Below are 22,808 nucleotides of genomic sequence, written 5' to 3' on the forward strand. Positions count from 1 at the left end.
CCTCTGGTAAAAGAGCTGCTCTGTAGCGGCGTAGCGCACGTGTCTGGGGGCCGAAACAGCTGCGAGGCAGCGAACAGCTGCCGGTGGGAGGGGGCTGAGCCGAAGTGAAGTGTGTGGAACAGGCGCTAGCAGCGTTTTGTGTGTGTGTGTGTGTGTGTGTGTGTGTGTGTGTCCGGAGGTAGCTGCCTGGTCCCTGAGCTCTGAGCACTCCTGGGATGCGCTGACTCACCTGGAAAACCCGGGGCCGCGGGTTTCGTCACTACGTGTTCCGCCCACATCGATCCCTCCCCCGCGTGACTGTGCGTTTTGTCTCAGCGTATTGAGAGAAGGCCGGAGGGGAATCCTCCGAGAAGGGGAGCTTGCTAACTGGAATTCCACTAAATCTGAGGCATGTACACGTACATATCGCATGGCCATTGTTCAAATGGCTCTGAGCACTATGGGACTTAACATCTGAGGTCATCAGTCCCCTAGAACTTAGAACTACTTAAACCTATCTAACCTAAGAACATCACACACATCCATGCCCGAAGCAGGATTCGAACCTGCGACCGCAGCGGTCACGCGGTTCCAGACTGAAGCGCCTAGAACCGCTCGGCCACTCTGGCCGGCGCATCACCATTGTACCAATTGTAGTCGTAACATTGTGCCTGTCACCACGGAAAAAAGAAACAGATTCCTAAGCACTAAGAACAGCTGTAGAATTTTGAAACATGGTCTACCCGCAAGTATTATGACGTTTCTGGAGACCGAAAATTTCCCCTGTACCTGTCAATGTCGGCTTCCGAAAACAACGATCGTGTGGAACCCAGATGGCTCTGTTGCTCCACTCGATCCATGAAGACAGCAGATACCGGCGGCGGAGCCCAGGTTGAAGCCGCGTTTCTCGACTTCAGAAAGGTAATCGATACATTTCCGCACCTCCGCTTAATGAACAAACTAGGACCGTATGGAATTTCATACCAGCAGTGTGACTAGCAAACAGAACACAGCATGTCATTCTGAACGTCCTCAAACACAAAAGGACCTTGTAGCGGTGCTCCAAGGGAGTGTCGTAGGATCACTACTTTTCACATTATGTACCTGGTGATCAAAAAGTCAGTATAAATTTGAAAACTGAATAAACCGCGGAATAATGTAGATAGAGAGGTAAAAATTTACACACATGCTTGGAATGACATGGGGTTTTATTAGAACAAAAAAAAAAAAAAAAAAATAAAGTTCACAAAATGTCCGACAGATGGCGCGTCATCTGATCTGAATAGCAATAATTAGCATAACGAAGTAAGACAAAGATGATCTTCTTTACAGGAAATGCTCAATATGTCCACCATCATTCCTCAACAATAGCTGTAGTCGAGGAATAATGTTGTGAACAGCACTGTAAAGCATGTCCGGAGCTAGGGTGAGGCATTGGCGTCGGATGTTGTCTTTCAGCATCCCTAGAGATGTCGGTCCATCACGATACACTTGCGACTACAGGTAACTCCAAAGCCAATAATCGCACGGACTGAGGTCTGGGGACCTGGGAGGCCAAGCATGACGAAAGTGGTGGCTGAGCACAGGATCATCACCAAACGACACGCGCAAGAGATCTTTCACGCGTCTAGCAATATGGGGTGGTTCTAATAAAACCCCATGTCATCCCAAGCATGTGTGTCAATTTTTACCTCTCTATCTACATCATTCCGCGGTTTATTAAGTTTTCAAATTTATATTGACTTTTTGATCACCCGGTATATACACTCCTGGAAATGGAAAAAAGAACACATTGACACCGGTGTGTCAGACCCACCATACTTGCTCCGGACACTGCGAGAGGGCTGTACAAGCAATGATCACACGCACGGCACAGCGGACACACCAGGAACCGCGGTGTTGGCCGTCGAATGGCGCTAGCTCCGCAGCATTTGTGCACCGCCGCCGTCAGTGTCAGCCAGTTTACCGTGGCATACGGAGCTCCATCGCAGTCTTTAACACTGGTAGCATGCCGCGACAGCGTGGACGTGAACCGTATGTGCAGTTGACTGACTTTGAGCGAGGGCCTATAGTGGGCATGCGGGAGGCCGGGTGGACGTACCGCCGAATTGCTCAACACGTGGGGCGTGAGGTCTCCACAGTACATCGATGTTGTCGCCAGTGGTCGGCGGAAGGTGCACGTGCCCGTCGACCTGGGACCGGACCGCAGCGACGCACGGATGCACGCCAAGACCGCAGGATCCTACGCAGTGCCGTAGGGGACCGCACCGCCACTTCCCAACAAATTAGGGACACTGTTGCTCCTGGGGTATCGGCGAGGACCATTCGCAACCGTCTCCATGAAGCTGGGCTACGGTCCCGCACACCGTTAGGCCGTCTTCCGCTCACGTCCCAACATCGTGCAGCCCGCCTCCAGTGGTGTCGCGACAGGCGTGAATGGAGGGACGAATGAAGACGTGTCGTCTTCAGCGATGAGAGTCGCTTCTGCCTTGGTGCCAATGATGGTCGTATGCGTGTTTGGCGTCGTGCAGGTGAGCGCCACAATCAGGACTGCATACGACCGAGGCACACAGGGCCAACACCCGGCATCATGGTGTGGGGAGCGATCTCCTACACTGGCCGTACACCACTGGTGATCGTCGAGGGGACACTGAATAGTGCACGGTACATCCAAACCGTCATCGAACCCATCGTTCTACCATTCCTAGACCGGCAAGGGAACTTGCTGTTCCAACAGGACAATGCACGTCCGCATGTATCCCGTGCCACCCAACGTGCTCTAGAAGGTGTAAGTCAACTACCCTGGCCACCAAGATCTCCGGATCTGTCCCCCATTGAGCATGTTTGGGACTGGATGAAGCGTCGTCTCACGCGGTCTGCACGTCCAGCACGAACGCTGGTCCTACTGAGGCGCCAGGTGGAAATGGCATGGCAAGCCGTTCCACAAGACTACATCCAGCATCTCTACGATCGTCTCCATGGGAGAATAGCAGCCTGCATTGCTGCGAAAGGTGGATATACACTGTACTAGTGCCGACATTGTGCATGCTCTGTTGACTGTGTCTATGTGCCTGTGGTTCTGTCAGTGTGATCATGTGATGTATCTGACCCCAGGAATGTGTCAATAAAGTTTCCCCTTCCTGGGACAATGAATTCACGGTGTTCTTATTTCAATTTCCAGGAGTGTATTAGCTAGTAGATAGCGTCAAACGTTTCGTGAACATTTTTTGGGACGATGCTATTGCACACAGAAAAGTTGCAACGCTAGAATACTAGCAAAGGATCGATGCTTTATGTACGGGATTGGCAGTTTATCATCAACATAAACAAATATTACGTAAAAAGGCAGAAACGCCCATTATTGTACGAGTACACAACAATTCCTGTGAGCAGCTGCATCCATAAAATATCTAGAAGTATGCATATGAAATAATTTACAATTCAGTGAGCACATGCAACAAATCACAGCTAAGGCAAACGCCAAACTGAATTGAAAAATTCATTGAAAGAATCCTCAACAAACAGAAATATTTTAGTCACCAATCTTATTGGAAGCCATATCATTTATACATGTAAGATCTCGCGCCGGCCGCTGTGGCCGAGCGGTTCTAGGCGCTTCAGTCCAGAACTACGCGGTTGCTACGGTCGTAAGTTCGAATCCTGCCTCGGGCATGGATGTGCGTGATGTCCTTAGGTTAGTTAGGTTTAAGTAGTTCTAAGTCTGGGCTACTGATGACCTCAGATGCTAAGTCCGATAGTGCTCGGAGCCATTTGAACCATTTTGTAAGACGTCGTAGTCGTCAGGCGAGCTTTGTCTATTTTTCTATTTCGTCTTTGCAGTGTGTAGATGAGGTCATCTGAAGCAAATGGCGCCCGTCACGTCTCACATGCGACGAAAAGCGTCAGTTCGTTTCCCTTTCCAAACAGTTATTTTAAAGTGGAATTTAAGGCGTCCATTCGATAGAGCGGTCCCAAATTAGTCTAGTGCGGTGTTCGTTTTGTCGATACGTATTAGCAGGAACAGTGAAACACGAGGAACAGCACTGTACTCGTAACAGCGACTGCATTGTCCCGGCCTGCGCTCATTGCTACCACCCTACAGCTGGGTTGTTCAATTGCTGCTGGAGTACTGTGTTGTTCTTCGTCTTTTACTGTCCCTGTTAACGCTTACCGATAAAACGAATACCGCGCTAGACTAACTTGGGACCGCTCTATAAAACGGGCACGTAAAATCCCACGTTAAAATCATTTTGTTCGCAGAGGAAAACAAACCACTGGATGTCACATTAAAAACGTGATGAGCATTATCTGGTTGGGGTGACTCCAGCCACACATTGCAAGAACGAAATTGCTAATATTGTCGACGTACCAGGGACAATGCTGCTGACATCTCTCTTAGGATAGACCGCGCGAAAATTTTTGAACTTGCTCTCCAAGGCCAGTTGTGGTGGAATGCTTCTGTACTCCCCCTACCCTCCTTAAATTGCCAAGCCTACGATGTTTTGCTGTCGGTTGCGTTATCGACTTTTGTGTTTATTGTTGACACGTCTTATTGATAGATGTTGGAGTCTCCTAGACCGCTCCTCGTGAACTACGTTTCTTCAGTACGGTACTATATAGCTCAAAATGTGTTGGCACGAATGTGTCATTTTTAACTTTCCCGAGTTTGATGAAATTGATTGTCGGTCTATGGAGCCAGTCATCACAGTTCTGCTGCCGAAGAAGAATATCATTCAGAGGATGAATTTCAGCAAAGTTGTAATGGGGATCTGTCTGTTTCTTGAATGAAATACTTAAAGTGTCTGTTAAAATCGAATGTGTTCTCAGTGGTGATAGAAATGCAGCTCCCAGCAATGAATGTCAATGACTTTCTTTTTATACCTTTCGGGATGAATTTTTATGCGCAAATGTAAACGCCGGAATTTAGTTTTATTTGGAAATTTATTTGCTACAGAGATTGTATAATTTTGTAGAATGTAAAATTCAGTACTCTAACAGTCTATTCATGTGTACTATTTGAAAAAACCACACAAAAATTATGTGCTTTTGTGTGATCAATGGTAAAATGTTTCAGGCTTTATTTAGTGCAATAAAATAAAGTAGAAACAAACAACACTTAAATAATTGTGAAAATAAATGTGTATAGCGTAAATTAAAAACTTCAAATTATTTTTGCCTTGAATCTCGGTTTAAACATATGGGTCCCTGAGACCCCATCTCGTGGTATACATCACAGAATAGTCAGCTCTCGAGTTAAGGAATATATGACAGTAGTGGTCCGAGCACTGATCCGTGAGGCAACTTTCACTTAAGCGTGCCCTGAGCAAACGCCACCTCATAGCCGTCCTCTTTAGTGTGGAGAATGACCTATCGCCATCTGTTGTTAAGGTATGAGAGCAAAGGGAGAGGGAATGGTACTGTTACCCTCCGCGACACAGACAGTAAGGTGGATTTTCGCGCTAGTGGCTCTTTGCTCTGCCGACGTGATGCTGTGGCTCACTTATGAAAGCAGTGTTCAGCCTTCCTATGCCGCTGACTGCGCGCCCTGTGCGGTTGCAGCTGACAGCCCGGGGGCCGTCGGGTTCCATTAAAGCGGACAAAGCGCCGGTGACGTCGCCGATCCAGCCAGTGACGTCATCGCCCGCTGCAGCCTCTGGTATTACACAGCGGCAGGCCCGGCGTGAACTGGCGGCCGCGAAATGCGCGCACCATTCTCTGTACCCCCCCCCCCCCCCACCCTCTCCCCCCCCCCCCAAAAAAAACCGCCGCCTCCGTCGCCACCCACACTGCTCTGTCACATTTCGGGCCAGAATGGCTTTTTCTCGCCCAATCAAATATCGCTTCGAGAGCATCATTTGTTTCAGATCAACCAAAGTTTCGTGAAGGTGTAAAATTATGCTGAAAGTAGCTAAGCGCGCTCATCCTGAAATACTGCACGAGTATATTCTGGGTATTTGCGCACAGTCAGTTCTGCTGCCTCAAGGCAAACACACAGCTTCTAACATTAAGACTTGTATTGTTGTGTTAAACTTCTAACATGAGATAATACCTCTTAATAAGCAGATTACTACAGCATTTTGAAGTAGGCGAGGCGTTGAAAACCAAATGTTGATGCATGTTGAGACTGCAAGCAGCCACAAATTTATTTTAAGTTCCTTTATTCAAAAGGTACCATTACCAGTTTCGAATCATTACAATTCATCGTCAGACGGCTACCGCTTACCACGCAGAGGGCCCGGGTTCGTTTCCCGGCAGGGGAATGGGTGTTGTGTGTCCATCATCATCATCATTGACTCGCAAGTCGCCGACGTGGCGTCACGTAAAAAGGACTTGCAATACGGCGGCCGAACTCCCCCGAATAGGGCCTCCCGGCCAACAATGCCATACGATCATTTTATTTTTTTATCGACAGACGGCTCCTATGCTTTCAGTAGAACATATGGTGCGTTTTTATCGATACTTTATTGATATTTTGTCCTAAAATATAAATAATACATAATTATAAACGCGCGACACAGATGGTTGCGTTACAGATTTGCACTGGGATGTGACTTCCATGAAATATCGGTCTGGAGTATTTTTCATAGTTTCCGTCCAACAAATGATGATCGTAGTTTTCACCACATTCTGATCGTTGCACACACAAATTTGTATCATTGAGCACTTCACATTCTCGCAGAATACATTTCCACCATATTCTTTCCGTTGCACACACAAATTTTGTATCATTGAGCACTTTAGATTTGACACAGAATACATTTCTAACATGCATCACATGTTTTGATAGATGCAAGGTGTTTCCAAGTACATGAGTGTCAAAGATGCTATGATATTTCGTAACATTATAAAGATGTCCAATGTCTGTGTAATTTTTCTTCCTATCTTTTCTACGTAATTCTGTAGTTTTCAATTCGTTCGAGCAATCAATCATTCATGATAGGAAACACAGTCATAGCTCAGTCACTCAAAATGATTCTGAAATTTTACTTGTTAGAATGAAATCAGGCGATGATTCTTCTTCTCTGCAGGCTCGTGCTTTGCGGCAGTCTGCTAATCTGTACAAATAAAATGCCTCGTAATTTTGGGAGCGTTGTATAATCAGTCGGGAAACCTCATATCAAGCGGATATTTGGCTTTGATGAAGTTTAACCTTCCGAAGAAGTAATGGAGCTCTTGGATTATTAAATGCAGGTTCGTATCCAGTCTTTCGGAAGTTCCCTTCTGATTAACAACTACGCAATATATCGATAAATATCATTAATTCTCATATTTCCAATACACACCTTTTATTTGAAGGAGCAATCTATACATATTTCCTCTTAATCGTACAGTTCGTATCAGTTATCTTCTGTGATAAATCTCAATAATCAGATTACAGTTCTTCCAAACCAAGCTCAGGCTAATCGGCACGAAGACAATCCCGGAAGCCCCCTTTCTTTTTTTTTTCTAACAACCACCAGAGAGAGTACTACATAGAATACTTATGCGCTCATGGCATAGCTATTGTATGAGCTACTTTTCGCATGGATTCCGCGAGTATGAAGATAGAAAATTAGTAAACGGCATTCAAGGGTAGAATTGTATCTGAATAATTCATCGAATATAAAGAGATATTACAATTGCCCCTCGCAGCGAGCAAAGTTAATGATAATACACTTTGCGAGCTAACAGAAAAAATCTGTTGGGTTGTTTATTCAAAAGAGGAATATTTTGAATTAGTAGAATTTTACTGTAGAGAGTATGGGTAACATGTTAAGACAATAAGTTGCGGTAATACCTAAGCTGTAGCTTTTACATGTACCGGGGTATACCCGCATCCCGAGTACATAACCAGGGAAGATGTAGATTGGTGTAATTACGAAAAAGGTCTGCCCATTTGGGAACTGGCCTTCACAGGGAAACCCTGGAAAACCCGGAGGAATAGACCCCAGCTCAGGTATTAAAGAAGATAGGAAAGCCTAAATCCAGTAATTTTGAAATATATAGAAGCTCTATAGATTAGATCGAAGGAAAAGTGCCTCATAGCCAAAAAAAATTTTTACAATATTGCTCAAAAAAAAAATTTTCAAAATTCTTCTTTCGACGATGTAGCCGGCGATCTCGTTGTGAAGTCGATGGAACAGGAACACTGGGTACGGACACCGGGTAGGCGACGTACAGCGGTTGGTGGAGGCGGCACAGAGGACAGGCGATGGCTTATGGTACAGGATAGAAGCTGGTAACGTGCCGTAGAAACAGGAAGATGGTCTCAGGAACAGATGGTCAGGTACGTGAACATGAAACAGGTTTAAAGTGGAATAAGAAAAGGTTCTGACTGAATAAATCCCTGGAAGAGAGTGTATTAAGGCAACGAAGTCGATATTTCATCGTTGAACTCAAAATCGGAGTGGATTCTTATATTCTTCCATCTGTACTAGACTAGAACATCCATCAGTCCTGACAATTGCGATTTTTTTTTTTTTATAGTCCTCAATACCAAAGTTGTTTTGCATTACAACTGCTGATTGTCCAAAACATTGCCATATAGACCGTGGGCATTTAAATTTTGTTGTAGCTCATATCGAATGTATTCCTCTCAAAAAAATTTTTAATCATGTCTTCGTGTTGTTATAGTACAGGTGGAAGTAGAGCATTGAATCTGTCCGAGGTTTGCTTTCAATTACGAAATTAAGGATAAAATTTAAGTTTACACCTGATGAAAAATTTTAAACATAGGTATATGACACTGACTCCACAAAAGGAATAATTTGAAAAATTTTCATTATTCTTATAATTAATTGATTTATAGATCCACTTGCAAATAAATGTCATTAATGATGACGTATGTTCATTTAACAAATCATCCAATCGCAGAATCTTCTTCATCCTCTCATGAACATTTATGGAAATATATTTCAACAATTATGTCCATAACATGAAACACACAAACTGCTATTCTTAAAATATTAGTTAAAATTCTTAAATTAATTCTCCTGGTAAAGAAGGCATAATTAAAAAATCTAAAAATTATAATAATTTTCTCTCGCGCAACCAGAGAGTTTCTTCAATTGTTTGCAACAGTGACATTATCGACTGTTGCTTCATTTCACAGTTCATTTGTTATCTTGCGCGAACAGCGCACATCATACACACAGCGTATTTACCTACATATCCCACACTGTTCAAGTTTCACACGCAATTCTCACATAAGTGCTGTGTCTTGAGGAAATGTAGATGCACTTTCATTGTATATCACTGTGGCTTCTGCTCATTGTCCACACTTACAAACACTAGTAATTAACAAATTCTTTTACCTATCTTAAAATTTTTGTGCTAAACTATCACAGGAGTAATCTCACTGTCTCTTAACGTATCACAGGAGTAATCTCACTGTCTCTTAACCTCTAGACAACATAAACTTCTTGATATTTGTATACACATTCGACTCATAGTCAAATTCCACACTAAATTCTTCTCCATATTTGGTATCACAGATCTACGATCCTTCACTAAATTTCTTAATATCATTATGCGGGAATAATCCCTTTATCCTTTTCGATTCGGGATATGCCAACAAGTATGATCCAGGATTTGGTATATTTACAATAACATATGGTCCGGTATAAATAAGATTCCATTTCTTTATGTTCTTCATCAGTTTCGAGGAATGGATGTGTCGCCTCAATAAAACCTTTTCTCCAAGATGAAACGTCTGAATCCGGTGAATCCGTTTATCATATATCAGTTTCCGTTGTATTGCCTTTTTAGTTAAATTGACAAGTGCGAGTCGAATCTTTTCTTCCCATTTTAAATTCTGGTCTTCATACTTTTCTTCCGTTGCCTCCAGGTTTAGGAACGACTAAGAGCGGAGAACAATATGGACTAGTTGATGGCTCAATCAAGTTCCATTCTAACATTCTATTTATCTCCCTTTGAACAGATTGTTTTAAACGCCAGGGGATCGGGTAGTGCGTGTAACAGTAAGTCTGATGTGGCTTCACTTGTAGGTGACAAATATACCCTTTAATAATTCCTGGTTTCTCATCAAAAATCTCTTCATATGCCTCTAACAAATAATGAAGCTGCTGCCTTTGTTCTCCGGTAAGCTGATTTGATTCACTAGCTTTTATCATTGTTGTTTGGTTAAAGTCCTCCTGTTGTATCAAATCCTTTGAAAGCTCCTTCCAACGACCGTTTGTAGTGTCAATTAATTGAATTATGGCACCGCGACAGTATTTCTCATGCACCGTTTCCTTTCTATTTAAATCCAGTGCTATCTCTTCTCCATTTAATCTAAATTTAACTATTCCTTCCAAAAAATCTATCTGACAATCGTACTCCTGCATACTCCCAATACCAAGAATACAGTCCACTAATAACTTCTCCACTACAAGGAACGTGCATTTTATTGCTACATTTCCCATTTTCATCTCTAATTGTGTTTGTATTTTGACATTGGGAGAGCGTGCTCCAACAGCTCCGATGATTTTGCAGTTCTGTACTGGCAAAATTGGTACCTTCTTCTTCCTAATAATTCTCCGAAAAAGAGCGCCTGAGATGACATTGGCGGAAGCGGCGGTGTCCAATATCACATTCGTTGGAACTTCCTCTATTTCAACACATACTTCCGATACCGGAACACTCGATCTGTCATTATGACACGTTATTAAATCCTTTGTTAACTCTTCAGTCAACAGCTCACCATCATTATATCTTAACAATTGTAATTTTACTGTTTCGCCCCTAACAGATCCCCTGACCGCTCCTCTGGGGCACGATGCGGTCACGTTTAGTTTGACTGACTGTTGGTCCGATTGGTATTTGTCTCTTCAGCTACTTCAGTGATTATCGGTTGTTGTGGTGAATTCGTTCTATATTGTCTTGGTTGATTCGTGTAATTATTGTTGTTGTTTTGCTGGTGTTGGTAGAACTGTCCTGTGTTGCCATACATTGGATTATATCGGTTAAAATTCCTATTGTTCCTAAAATAGCCCCTCGCTGCACCATTACTAAAGTTTCCATTATGGTAATAATTATTGTTTGCATTTTGTCCATTGCTAAGTCTCCTCGGAGAGTGTAGTTGGTTATGATTATTGTTACTGCTACCATTACCGCCATTCCCACTCGGGTTGCAGCTCGGATTTGCTTCTGTTGCTCTTCTTTGATATGACATTTCTCTTGCCCTTTTATTGTCCTCCTCAATTATATCAATATGATCAAGCGTAGTCATAAATGAGTCTATATCCTTATCATTTATATACAACAGCTGATTCCTTATACTGGTGGGTAGTCTGGACTTGAGTATTCTAAGTATATCCGGCAAAGGAATCGGTACATCCCAATACAAAGATTTATTAATGTATTTCTCAAAATATCTCTTTAGAGATCCTCTAGAAAATGAGAGAGGCTCAGGATATAATACTTCCTGCCTAAGTCTTTCTTGTACTCCAGCAGACCAATATTTTGCTAGAAAAGCCTGCTCAAATTCTTTGTAACATTTACAAGAACATGTTTGTTCGGATGCCCACAATGCTCCTGTTCCTTGTATATATCCAGATACAAAACTGATCTTTTGCCATTCTGTCCAAGATCGTGGAAATAGACCACTGAAACTTCGAATAAAGACTACAGGATGAACATTCTTTTTGTCAGGGTTAAAGATTTGAAATTGTCTCTGTTTAATCATCTTCTCCTCAACGGTACTACGATTCCAAAAATCATCCTGTTCGTACTTTTCCCTGTGGCTCTCCGTTATATCGAATCTAACTTGTGACGTTCCAGTTCTGTCTACATCGGATCTTGACGTGGACGGAATGTCACGCACAGATTGAGAGTTTTGTTTCCTACTTCTCGGTGTTTCTAAATCCTGCTGCGAGAGATTTAGTGATCTTTCGATATTTTCTTTCCAACGCGAGAAATCTTCGCCAAGTTGTTCTCGAACTTCCTTTAACCCTTTGTCTTGTCACGGTCGCCACTGTAATTTTTCTTCCTATCTTTTCTACGTAATTCTGTAGTTTTCAATTCGTTCGAGCAATCAATCATTCATGATAGGAAACACAGTCATAGCTCAGTCACTCAAAATGATTCTGAAATTTTACTTGTTAGAATGAAATCAGGCGATGATTCTTCTTCTCTGCAGGCTCGTGCTTTGCGGCAGTCTGCTAATCTGTACAAATAAAATGCCTCGTAATTTTGGGAGCGTTGTATAATCAGTCGGGAAACCTCATATCAAGCGGATATTTGGCTTTGATGAAGTTTAACCTTCCGAAGAAGTAATGGAGCTCTTGGATTATTAAATGCAGGTTCGTATCCAGTCTTTCGGAAGTTCCCTTCTGATTAACAACTACGCAATATATCGATAAATATCATTAATTCTCATATTTCCAATACACACCTTTTATTTGAAGGAGCAATCTATACATATTTCCTCTTAATCGTACAGTTCGTATCAGTTATCTTCTGTGATAAATCTCAATAATCAGATTACAGTTCTTCCAAACCAAGCTCAGGCTAATCGGCACGAAGACAATCTCGGAAGCTCCCTTTCTTTTTTTTCTAACAACCACCAGAGAGAGTACTACATAGAATACTTATGCGCTCATGGCATAGCTATTGTATGAGCTACTTTTCGCATGGATTCCGCGAGTATGAAGATAGAAAATTAGTAAACGGCATTCAAGGGTAGAATTGCATCTGAATAATTCATCGAATATAAAGAGATATTACATCTGGAAAAGGATCATATATTCAGTTATGCAACTGAAACGCATTTTACACTAGTATAGAGAGAGACATTGATTTTGTGAATTTTAGAGCGAATACTGTTACATTATAAAGGGTTCCATGTCAAAGATTTTTTAAAAATATATAAGGATATGACAGTACATTATTTATTTACATTTAGCATCATGGAAATTGTAGTAACTTATAAATTTGCTATTTGATCTGCAGATAGGTGTAGGAATATTACTCGCTTTGTAGGGTGGAGAATAATTTTTGGAAATTTTTGCAGGAACACGTAAGTCACAACCCAGTGCAAATCTGTAACGCAACTATCTGTGGGGCGTGCGTATAATTATGTTTTATTTATATTTTATTTCTCAATAAAAGAGCGCACCATATGTTCTAATCAAAGCATGAAACCGTCCGATGATGAATTGTAATGATTCGAAACCGGTGGCGGCCGAGCTGGCCGAGCGGTTCTAGGCGCTTCCGTGCGGAACCGCGCGACCGCTACAGTCGCAGGTTCGAGTCCTGCCTCGGGCATGGATGTGTGTGATGTCCTTAGGTTAGTTAGTTCTAAGTTCTAGGGGACTGACGACCTCAGATATTAAGTCGCATAGTGCTCAGAGCCATTTGAACCATTCGAAACCGGTAATGGTACCTTTTGAATAAAGGAACTTAAAATAAAATTGTGGCTGGTTGCTCTCTCAACACCATCAACATTTGTTTTCAAATAACAGCCACGGTCTCCAACCATGTCATCATATGACAAAATTGCGTTGACAATCAGTTTCTGTTGCCCCCTGGAACCTGTTAGACAGACAACCTGCAACTAGTTTTTGGTTTCGGGATAGTGGTTTAGTAGTATAGAGTGACCGATCCGTGGGATCGTGTCGTATTTATGAACCGACGATGCTGTACAGTATTAAAACCTATTGGTAATCGTGGAAGACGTAAACTAACTGTTCACGTGCATCGTATGTTCCATGGTTAATGCACGCTGTTGTACACAAGTTTTCTGACGTTAATTTGCCAGGAGTCGTTGCTCCTGTACCCATGACGACTCCCAGGGAGAAGCTGTTTTTACTTCAGTTAAAGTTGTAACATTTCGGAAATGCTCTGGAATTCTGGTAACGTTATTGGTCCGCAGTCAAGTGTGTCCCTTCTTTTAGCACTTCTGTAAAACGCAGTTTTCCGGTTACACGGGACTGTTTGGTTCAAATGGCTTTGAGCACTATGGGACTTAACATCTTTGGTCATCAGTCCCCTAGAACTTAGAACTACATAAACCTAACCAACCTAAGGGCATCACACACATCCATGACTGAGGCAGGATTCGAACCTGCGACCGTAGCGGTCACGCGGTTCCAGACTGAAGCGCCTAGAACCGCACGGCCACACCGGCCGGCGGGACTGTTTGTTGGGTGATAGATTCTCTGATTCCCTCTTTAACGAGAGGGTTTAGCAGTAGGCATAACACAGAAGACAACCTTCGTTGTTGGTAAATCTTCTGTGTTATGCGGTCGCGGCCCCTGAATTTTTTCCGTTGCTGTCGTTTCGTCCAGAGCAACGTCGGACATCATCGCAGGGGCATCCAGTTTCTCTGGTTCTTGCCGACATGCAGCACGACGGAACAACCAGCAAGATTCGCCAGAAGCTGAGACTATCTGCCTTTTTTTTTTCTTTGGTGCGCTAGCGGCGAATGATGAACGAAACCATTACGTGGGTCGCGCGGGCCTTGGAGTCGCTTTAAAGCCCGCCTCTTTAGCACTTGCTGAGATTCCCTCGCCTTGCCTCGTAGCTGAGGCCGTAGCGCTACTTTGTCGCAGGAAGTTCGTCGTTCTCACGCGCCTGACAACACACCGCAGCTGCCAGGCGGTTCTAACCACTTCCTGAGCATCATCAGTATCTTGCACGTACAACCCTGAAGGGAAAAAAAGGGTGTCATCCTGATCTTTCAGTATCAGACAAGGTAACTGTACAGAGCTTCATCACTTTAGAGGAGCAACTCGGATTGTACATTTACGAGAAGTAGTAATAAACTTTCAAGTTTTTGTATATCCATACTTTAGACAGCAGGTCTCTGGGACCACGGCCGATTTCTGTTGTAAGAAAATGAGACGCCTACAGTCGTCCTTACGATTATATTTATTTCGAAGCTTCATTGGTTGGAGTACTGACACCAAAGTTTTCAGATAGTCTGCGTAACCAGTTATGTTGGCCGCTGCTGCGGTATATGTAGGGATCGTGTCAACGCTTTCAGCATCAACTACAGCCTGAAGATGGAGCATTGGTGCGCCGAAACTGGTAGCTACAAAATAAATAACGTCATAAGGAAGGCTGTAGGCATTTCATTTTCTCACAATAATAAACTATCTGTTATAGCATCGAAAGAAATAAAGGTGTGACCATCAACCTCAGTCCTTCTTTACATATTTACCATTTAATGCGATACGTTCTCCCCAACGCTGGATGGGCTAGCGGAGACAATGTAGAAGTCTGCACATCGGCTGTGCAGGAAACGTTGTACCACAAGAATCACCTCATTATCATTGTCAAAATCCCTAAGGTGCAGTGGTTTTCTTCATCTTACGAAAGGGCAACAAGATATTCAGTGGCATGTCAGGAGAATATGAGAGCGAGGTAAAATTTTGTAGAATGAAACTATACGGTTCCAGAGACCTTTTCAGGTCTCAACCATCTATGTGGTATATACAGGGTGGTCCATTGATCGTGACCAGGCCAAATATTTCACGAAATAGGAATCAAACGAAAAAACTACAAAGAACGAAACTTGTCTAGCGTGAAGGGGGAAAGCAGATGGCGCTAGGTTTGGCCCGCTAGATGGCGCCGCCATAGGTCAAACGGATATCAACTGCGTTTTTTTTAAAAATAGGAACTCCTATTTTTGTTACATATTCGTGTAGTACGTAAAGAAATACGAATGTTTTAGTTGGACCACTTTTTTCGCTTTGTGACAGATGGCGCTGTAATAGTCACAAACGTGTAAGCACGTCGTATCACGTAACATTCCGCCAGTGCGGACAGTATTTGCTTCGTGATACATTACCCGTGTCAAAATGGACCGTTTACCAATTGCGGGAAAGGTCGATATCGTGTTGATGTATGGCTATTGTGATCAAAATGCCCAACGGGCGTGTGCTAAGTATGCTGCTCGGTATCCTGGACGACATCATCCAAGTGTCCCGACCGTTCGCCGGATAGTTACGTTATTTAAGGAAACAGGAAGTGTTCAGCGACATGTGAAACTTCAACCACGACCAGCAACAAATGATGATGCCCAAGTAGGTGTTTTAGCTGCTGTCGCGGCTAATCCGCACATCAGTAGCAGACAAATTGCGCGAGAATGGGAATCTCAAAAACTTCGGTGTTGAGAATGCTACATCAACATCGATTGCCCCGTACCATATTTCTATGCACCAGGAATTGCATGACGTCGTTTACGTAAACATCTAAACTTCGCGAGCTACGTCACGGTTTGTCGCGGAGGGTACTGTGCGTACTAGTATCACTCCCTCCCCCCCCCCCCCCCCTCTCCTTTGCCGTTCCAGTTGCGAATGGTTCCCAGGAAAGATTGTTGGTAAGCCTCCGCGCTATCTGGAATGCCTGTAAGTTTACGGTCATTGTCTTTACGCGATATACAAAGAGGACGAAGAGACATACTGTTTGATACTTCGACGAACGTACGCTCTCGGAACTTTAACAGTAAACTACAAAGTGTTGGATGGTGCCTCTCTTGCAGTGTCTGCCACCAGACTTGTCTTAGCATCCCCGTGACGTCTTCACTCTTATACCAAATGAATCTGTGACGAAACGCGCTGCTCTTCTTTGCATGTAGTCTGTTTCCTGTATCAGTCCTATCTGGTATGGATCCAATACCGACCAGCGGTATTAAAATATTTGTCAAACGAAGATTTTTTTTTTTTTTAAGCTGCCTCCTTCGCAGATTCTTTCGGTGAATTTGTCTGTTATCTGTCTTATATGCGATTAGGTTTACGTAGTGGTTGCCCTCTGTCACCCACAATGCGTACTCCTATTTATTTTATGGCTGTGAATGCTTCCAGTGTTTGTTCTGAAATCGTGCCACCGTACAGTGATCGTTCTTTCTGCGTATTTATGCGCGATGCGTTACGTTTGTTTACGTTGCGGGTCGAGTGCCAATCCTTGCACCAACCTGCGATCCTCTGCAGACCTTCCCGCATTTCGCTACAATTTTCTAGCGTTTCGCCTCCACATGACCCCATCACGTGCATCGCGTTTATTTAGTTACTCTATGTGTAACAGCATCATCCGCGATCTGTGCCTTGGAGCTCCCGACGTCATCCACTATACACTGTACATACGGTCAACGGAAACGGGTCTACAACGCTCCCTTGGGCACTCGCGAAGCTATTTTTGCGTATGACGACTGGGCTCCGTTAAGACCGGTTGGCCATGGTTGTCTTGCGGACCCAGCTGTTTTGAAGTGCTGTATTTATTGACTCTCGTCAGAGACTAGAATTGGTGCGTGCCAAACACCAACAAAAAGTCTGAAATTTTCTTAAGGCTCTCCAAAGCCCATTGAGCTCTCCAGAGACACCGTGTGATTTGTGTGTGTGTGTGTGTGTGTGTGTGTGTGTGTGTGTGTGTGTGTGTGTGTGTGTGTGTGTGAAGGGCGCGCACCAGAGAGAGAGAGAGAGAGAGAGAGAGAGAGAGAGAGAGAGAGAAGGCGGCGGTGTTGATTGAACTTACCAGTACCAGACGTCAGCGTTGATCCATGGCGTGTGATGTGACCTATATCATATGATACGTGTTTGAACAGAGGTAGAAGAGAACAAGAATAATAGCTACTTTTACATCTGTATTATTTTCTGTAATGTAGGTTGTGGCGTATTGGTGCGAGATTTAGGTTGGGTTGAAAGAGGACTGGTTCTGAGATGGCTCAAAAAAAAAAAAAAAAAAAAAAAGGCTCTAAGCACTATGGGACTCAACTTCTGAGGTCATCAGTCCCCTAGAACTTAGAACTACTTAAACCTAACTAACCTAAGGACATCGCACACATCCATGCCCGAGGCAGGATTCGAACCTGCTACCGTAGCGGTCGCGCGGTTCCAGACTGTAGCGCCTAGAACCGCTCGGCCAACACGTCCGGCTCTGAGATGGCGAAGGTAGCGATTGCGAATACAAAATATTGAATTTGCGTGGCACACAAGCACAAATTTTAAAAGGATGTTATTCAGGGGGAAAAAAATATAACTTCGATGTCTGCTGATGGCGATTTAATTCTGTCACAGACCGCAACTGACTCGAACAGGGTGGGTAGTGTCTAGAAAAAGAGGTTATAAAAAGCAACATGGACGAAAGTAAAACAAAGTTGAGGGAAGTAATTGAATCACATTCGGTAATGCGAGTCTAAAACTGGCAGCTGAGTTTCGCTATCTGCGAAGCAAAATAAGTGATTATACCCGAAGTGTGGAGGATATACTCTTACTGTATAAGGCAGACTAGCAATACCAAGAAAAACATTTCTAAAAAATAGAAGTTTGTTGACGTAGATTGTAAATTTAAATGTTAGGCAGTCATTACTGAAGGTATCTGAAATATTGTGTGTGTTTTGATGGGCAACATCATGTGTAAATACTTAATTCTTAGTTGTACGACATGACACAGGAGTTAAGAGAATAGAAGCAGCAGAAGGTGGGTACATCGAGTATCTAACGAGAAGGTACTGAAGGCAACTGGGGGAAAAGAAGAAATTTTACACACTAAAAGGAGAGGTGATTGGTAGGACACATCCTGAGGCATAAGGGAGTAGTCAGTGGGGGGGGGGGGCGAAAATAATACGAGGAGACAAGTTTCCAATACAGCAAAAAAGTTCAATTGGATGTAGGTTGCAGCATTTATGTAGAGGTGAAGAGGCTTGTACAAGGCAGAATAACGTGAACAGCTGCATCAGTTCTGTCTTCTGACTGTAGACCACAACAACAACAACAAACACAGGTAATCCGGAAACTGAATAATCCCCACATGGATGATGCACAGGGTGCTCTAACTAAATATGCGCCAGATGGAAATGGCGTCGTTTTTTAAATTTATCGAGATGCCAACCCAGAAGAACTGTTGTTAATGTTGTGACGCGTGTTGGATTCCGATGAGTGGTTCGTTTTTCATGGGCCAAAGCTGACGGCTGGTACCGGCAGAGAGGGCCAGTGTGTGTGTGTGTGTGTGTGTGTGTGTGTGTGTGTGTGTGTGTGTTTTGTTGCGACTGAGCGCTGCTGGTTTGGTGTGTGACGTGTGGCTGCGGTAGCTAGTACTGTACTGTGGCGATCCCCACCTGCTGGTGTCGTGCCCGTGTGTTGAGCGCCGGCCGTGCCTCCTCCTACCCCCAGGCGATGTGCGCACGCGTGCCGACGCCATGAGGCTGCCCAGACTTCGGCGTCGCGACGCCTCGGTCGCGGCGTCCCCCCAGCACCAGCAGCAGTCTACGTCTTCGACGTCGACGACCGCCACTTCGACGTCGCTGCTGTGCCGGCTCGCCAGCCGTGAGTACCTCTCAAAATAAAGCTCCACCTCCTTTCCAGAGACCAAACGAAATGTCGCAGTACAGTCCCATCTACAATCGGTTCACTTCGTGACGTAGAATGCCTGCCTTAATCAGTGTTTTATAGGAGGGGGAGGGGGGGGAGAGGTTAGTCATATCTCGAAGAGTATCAAAATCAAATAGCGTCTACATCTATATGCATACTCTCCGAATCACCCTTAAGTGCCTGGCAGGGGGTTCATCGAACCATCTTCACAATAATTCTCTGTTATTTCACTCCCGAACAGCGCGCAGAAAAAGCGAACTACTGTATCATATTTCGCAAGCACTGATCTCCCTTACTTCATTACGAAGATCGTTTTCTCCCTATGTAGGTCGGTTCCAACAAAATATTTTCACATTCGGAGGAGAAAGTTGGTGACTGAAACTTCGTCAGAAGTGCTCTACCAACTGAGCTACCCAAGCACGATTCACGCCCCGCCCTCACAGCTTTACGTCCGCCAGTACCTCGTCTCCTACTTTCCAAAGAGTACCTGCCCGCGAAAGGCAAATGTCCCGAGTTCGTGTCTCGGTCCGGCACACAGTTTTAATCTGCCAGGAAGTTTCATGTTGTGTTCATATCCTTGAGCATTTAGCGTTTTCCGGAGCCAAGCTTGGAGACCTCATCCCAACCACGAAAACACCTCCATACCGTAGCATCACCTCCTTCGTACTTCACTGTTGGCACCTGTCACGACGGCAGGTAACTCTCGCCAGGCATCCGCCAAACACCCTCCCTTGTGATTTCCGCAGCTTCTGACGTGATTCAAGCCATCCGCTGTCCAGTGGCGTTGCTGTTTCCACCATCTCGAGTATCGTTCAGAAACGTGTGGTGGTGAGGAACTGCTCCGCCACTGTACCCAATCCTTTTGAAGTCCGTACATACAGTGACTGAGCTAGCTGAACGGCTGGTAGCACTGTGGAACTGACGACCGATTCCTTCTGCTGATTTGGTGCAAATTATTTACAAGCATGCTCCGCAGTCCTCGACGGTCACAGATCGTGAGGTCTGCCTGGTCTCACTTTGGTTGTGGTTGTTCTTTCACGTTTCCACTTCACCATCACATCACTAACAGTCGAGTCACGGAGTGGTTGAAATGTCCCTGATGGATGTGTTACTCAAGCGACATCCAGTGACTAGTCCACGTCCAACATGCCCAACTTCCCCTGACCGACCCATGTCTGCTGTTTACTGCTTCTCTGCGACAACACAATACTCCCCGTCTCCTTTTATGCTGGCGGGGCCGGCCGCGGTGGTCACGCGGTTCTAGGCGCGCAGTCCGGAACCATGAGGCTGCTACGGTCGCAGGTTCGAATCCTGCCTCGGGCATGGATGTGTCTGATGTCCTTAGGTTAGTTAGGTTTAAGTAGTTCTAAGTTCTAGGGGACTAATGACCTGAGAAGTTGAGTCCCATAGTGCTCAGAGCCATTTGAACCATGCTGGCGGGTCCGCCTCTAGTGACATCCAGTGGCCAGTTGCGCATTACAGAGAGGTGTCCGGGTACTTCTGACCAGATCTGCATTTTGTCCAGTGAACCTACGTGGTGTTACAATTGAAGCAGACGTCAAATCTCACAATGATAGACTATATTAGATTAAATTTACTTTCATTCCAATTGATCCGTAGTGAGGAGGTCCTCCAGGATGTAGAACATGTCAGAAAAACAACAATACATGACAAATATTTACAACTAAAATAAATAAGCTAATGTATCATTCCACAGGTCGCAAGTGGAATGATCGTCATTTTTAATGAATACTATATGAAAGAGTCATTTTACAAATACCAATGCGCTGAATTTAAAATAAAAAATTTGTTTATTTATTTATAAGGTAATAAACGTGTAATACAACTACTATAATACTAATTTACATTGAACACATTACTGCACTGAAATGGTGCAGAAGTTATATTGTGCTTATATACAAATTAGTTGGTTTTACTGAGAAATTCATCAATGGAGTAAAAGGAGTTGGCCACCAATAAATCCTTTAGGCTTCTCTTAAACTGAATTTCATTGGTTGTTAAGCTTTTTATGGCTGCTGGCAAGTTATTGAAAATGTGTGTTCCTGAATAATGCACATCCTTTTGTACAAGACTAAGTGACTTTAAATCCTTGTGAAGATTATTCTTATTTCTAGTATTGATTCCATGAGTTGAGCTGTTGGTTTGAAAAAGTGATACATTTTTAATGACAAATATATTGGGAAGCAGTAGTTAGTATCCCTAGTTCCCTAAACAGGCTTCTGCAGGATGTTCTTGAGTTCACACCACATATAACTCTTACTGCACGTTTTTGTGCCCGGAAAACTTTAGCTTGGCTAAATGAATTACCCCAAGAAAATAATCCCATATGACATTATGGAATGAAAGTAAGCATAGTATGCCAGCTTTTTCATTTTTATATCCCCTATGTCTGACATAATTCGCATTGCAAATAAGGATTTGTTAAGATGTTTCAGCAGTTCTGTGGTGTGCTCCCCCCAGTTGAATTTATTATCAAGCTGTAATCCCAAGAGTTTAACACTGTCCACTTCTCCTATCAGCTTGTCATCGTGTGTTAGGCAACGTAGTGGGTTCTCTTGACTTCACAGCAAGATGAGACGCCCCCCCCCCCCCCCCCCCCCAGAGAAACCTAGCACCGGCGCTCATCGACTCAATTGTGGAAATGAGCCAGCCAGGGGAAGCCGCGGCTATGATAACACTTCCCACGTCCTGCCGGCGCTGCCAACTGCGGCGAGCTAAAAGCACTAAATGAAGACACTTTTTATTTATACCTGCACTTTGCCTTGCATCCAGAGCCACTTTCACACCGCAGGTTGTCTGAGCTTCAGCATAGGCACCGCACTCCGTAAAAACTAAAACTCATGTCTTCGTTTTAACACCGTGAGTGCAAGCCCCCCCCCCCCCCCCCATATCGTATCTGATCAAATGTTCCCGGACACTGCCGTGTAATGCGAAGTTGGCCACTGGGCGTCGAGTACTGTTTTGTCAGCAGAGAATCAGTAACAGCAGAATGGGTTGGTGACTTCGAATGTGGACATTTCAGCCCTTCTATAGATCCGCAAGTCGACTGTTGGTTATATGACTGTGAAGTGGAAAGCAGAAGGAAGAACCACAGCTAAACAGAGAACAGCCTGATGGACAAGGACTGTTGAGTGTTGTAAAGGGTGGTAATAAAAAAGCCATATGAAACCACCGGAAGGAATCACTTTTGACTTCCAAAGTACTGCCAGCGGTCCAGCTTACACAATGACTGTCCGTAGGGAGTTGAAAAGAATGAGCTCAAATGGTCGAACAGCACTCAAAAGCCACGCATATATCTAGTCCAGTGCTAAGCGACGCTTCGTGTCGTGTAAAGGGCCGTCATAAGGGCGTAGGGCGGACACGACCCATTTTAATGTCAGTAATGCGTGTCCGGCTCAGATAGTGTAATCGTAAAATATTCCAGTGGACTGCTAATATAAATTAATTCAACGCAACCCTGCTCACCCTTGCGTCAAATTCCTTTTAGCATCTAGTCAAACGTGTGACTCTAAAGTTCAT

The 22,808-nt window shown here is 44.0% G+C and overlaps 1 protein-coding gene across 1 annotated transcript in view; it reads left to right on the plus strand.

Annotated features, from left to right (window-relative positions):
- LOC126428345 (uncharacterized) overlaps nt 1-22,808 on the plus strand; it is a 240,841-nt gene that overhangs the window by 92,601 nt on the left and 125,432 nt on the right. The window contains exon 2 of the mRNA XM_050090278.1: nt 19,071-19,223. Coding sequence (XP_049946235.1) covers nt 19,097-19,223 — 127 coding nt within the window. The 5' untranslated portion in view covers nt 19,071-19,096. The remainder of the gene's footprint in view (nt 1-19,070; nt 19,224-22,808) is intronic.

Source organism: Schistocerca serialis, chromosome 12 (assembly GCF_023864345.2).
Source record: "Schistocerca serialis cubense isolate TAMUIC-IGC-003099 chromosome 12, iqSchSeri2.2, whole genome shotgun sequence".
NCBI lineage: Eukaryota > Metazoa > Arthropoda > Insecta > Orthoptera > Acrididae > Schistocerca > Schistocerca serialis.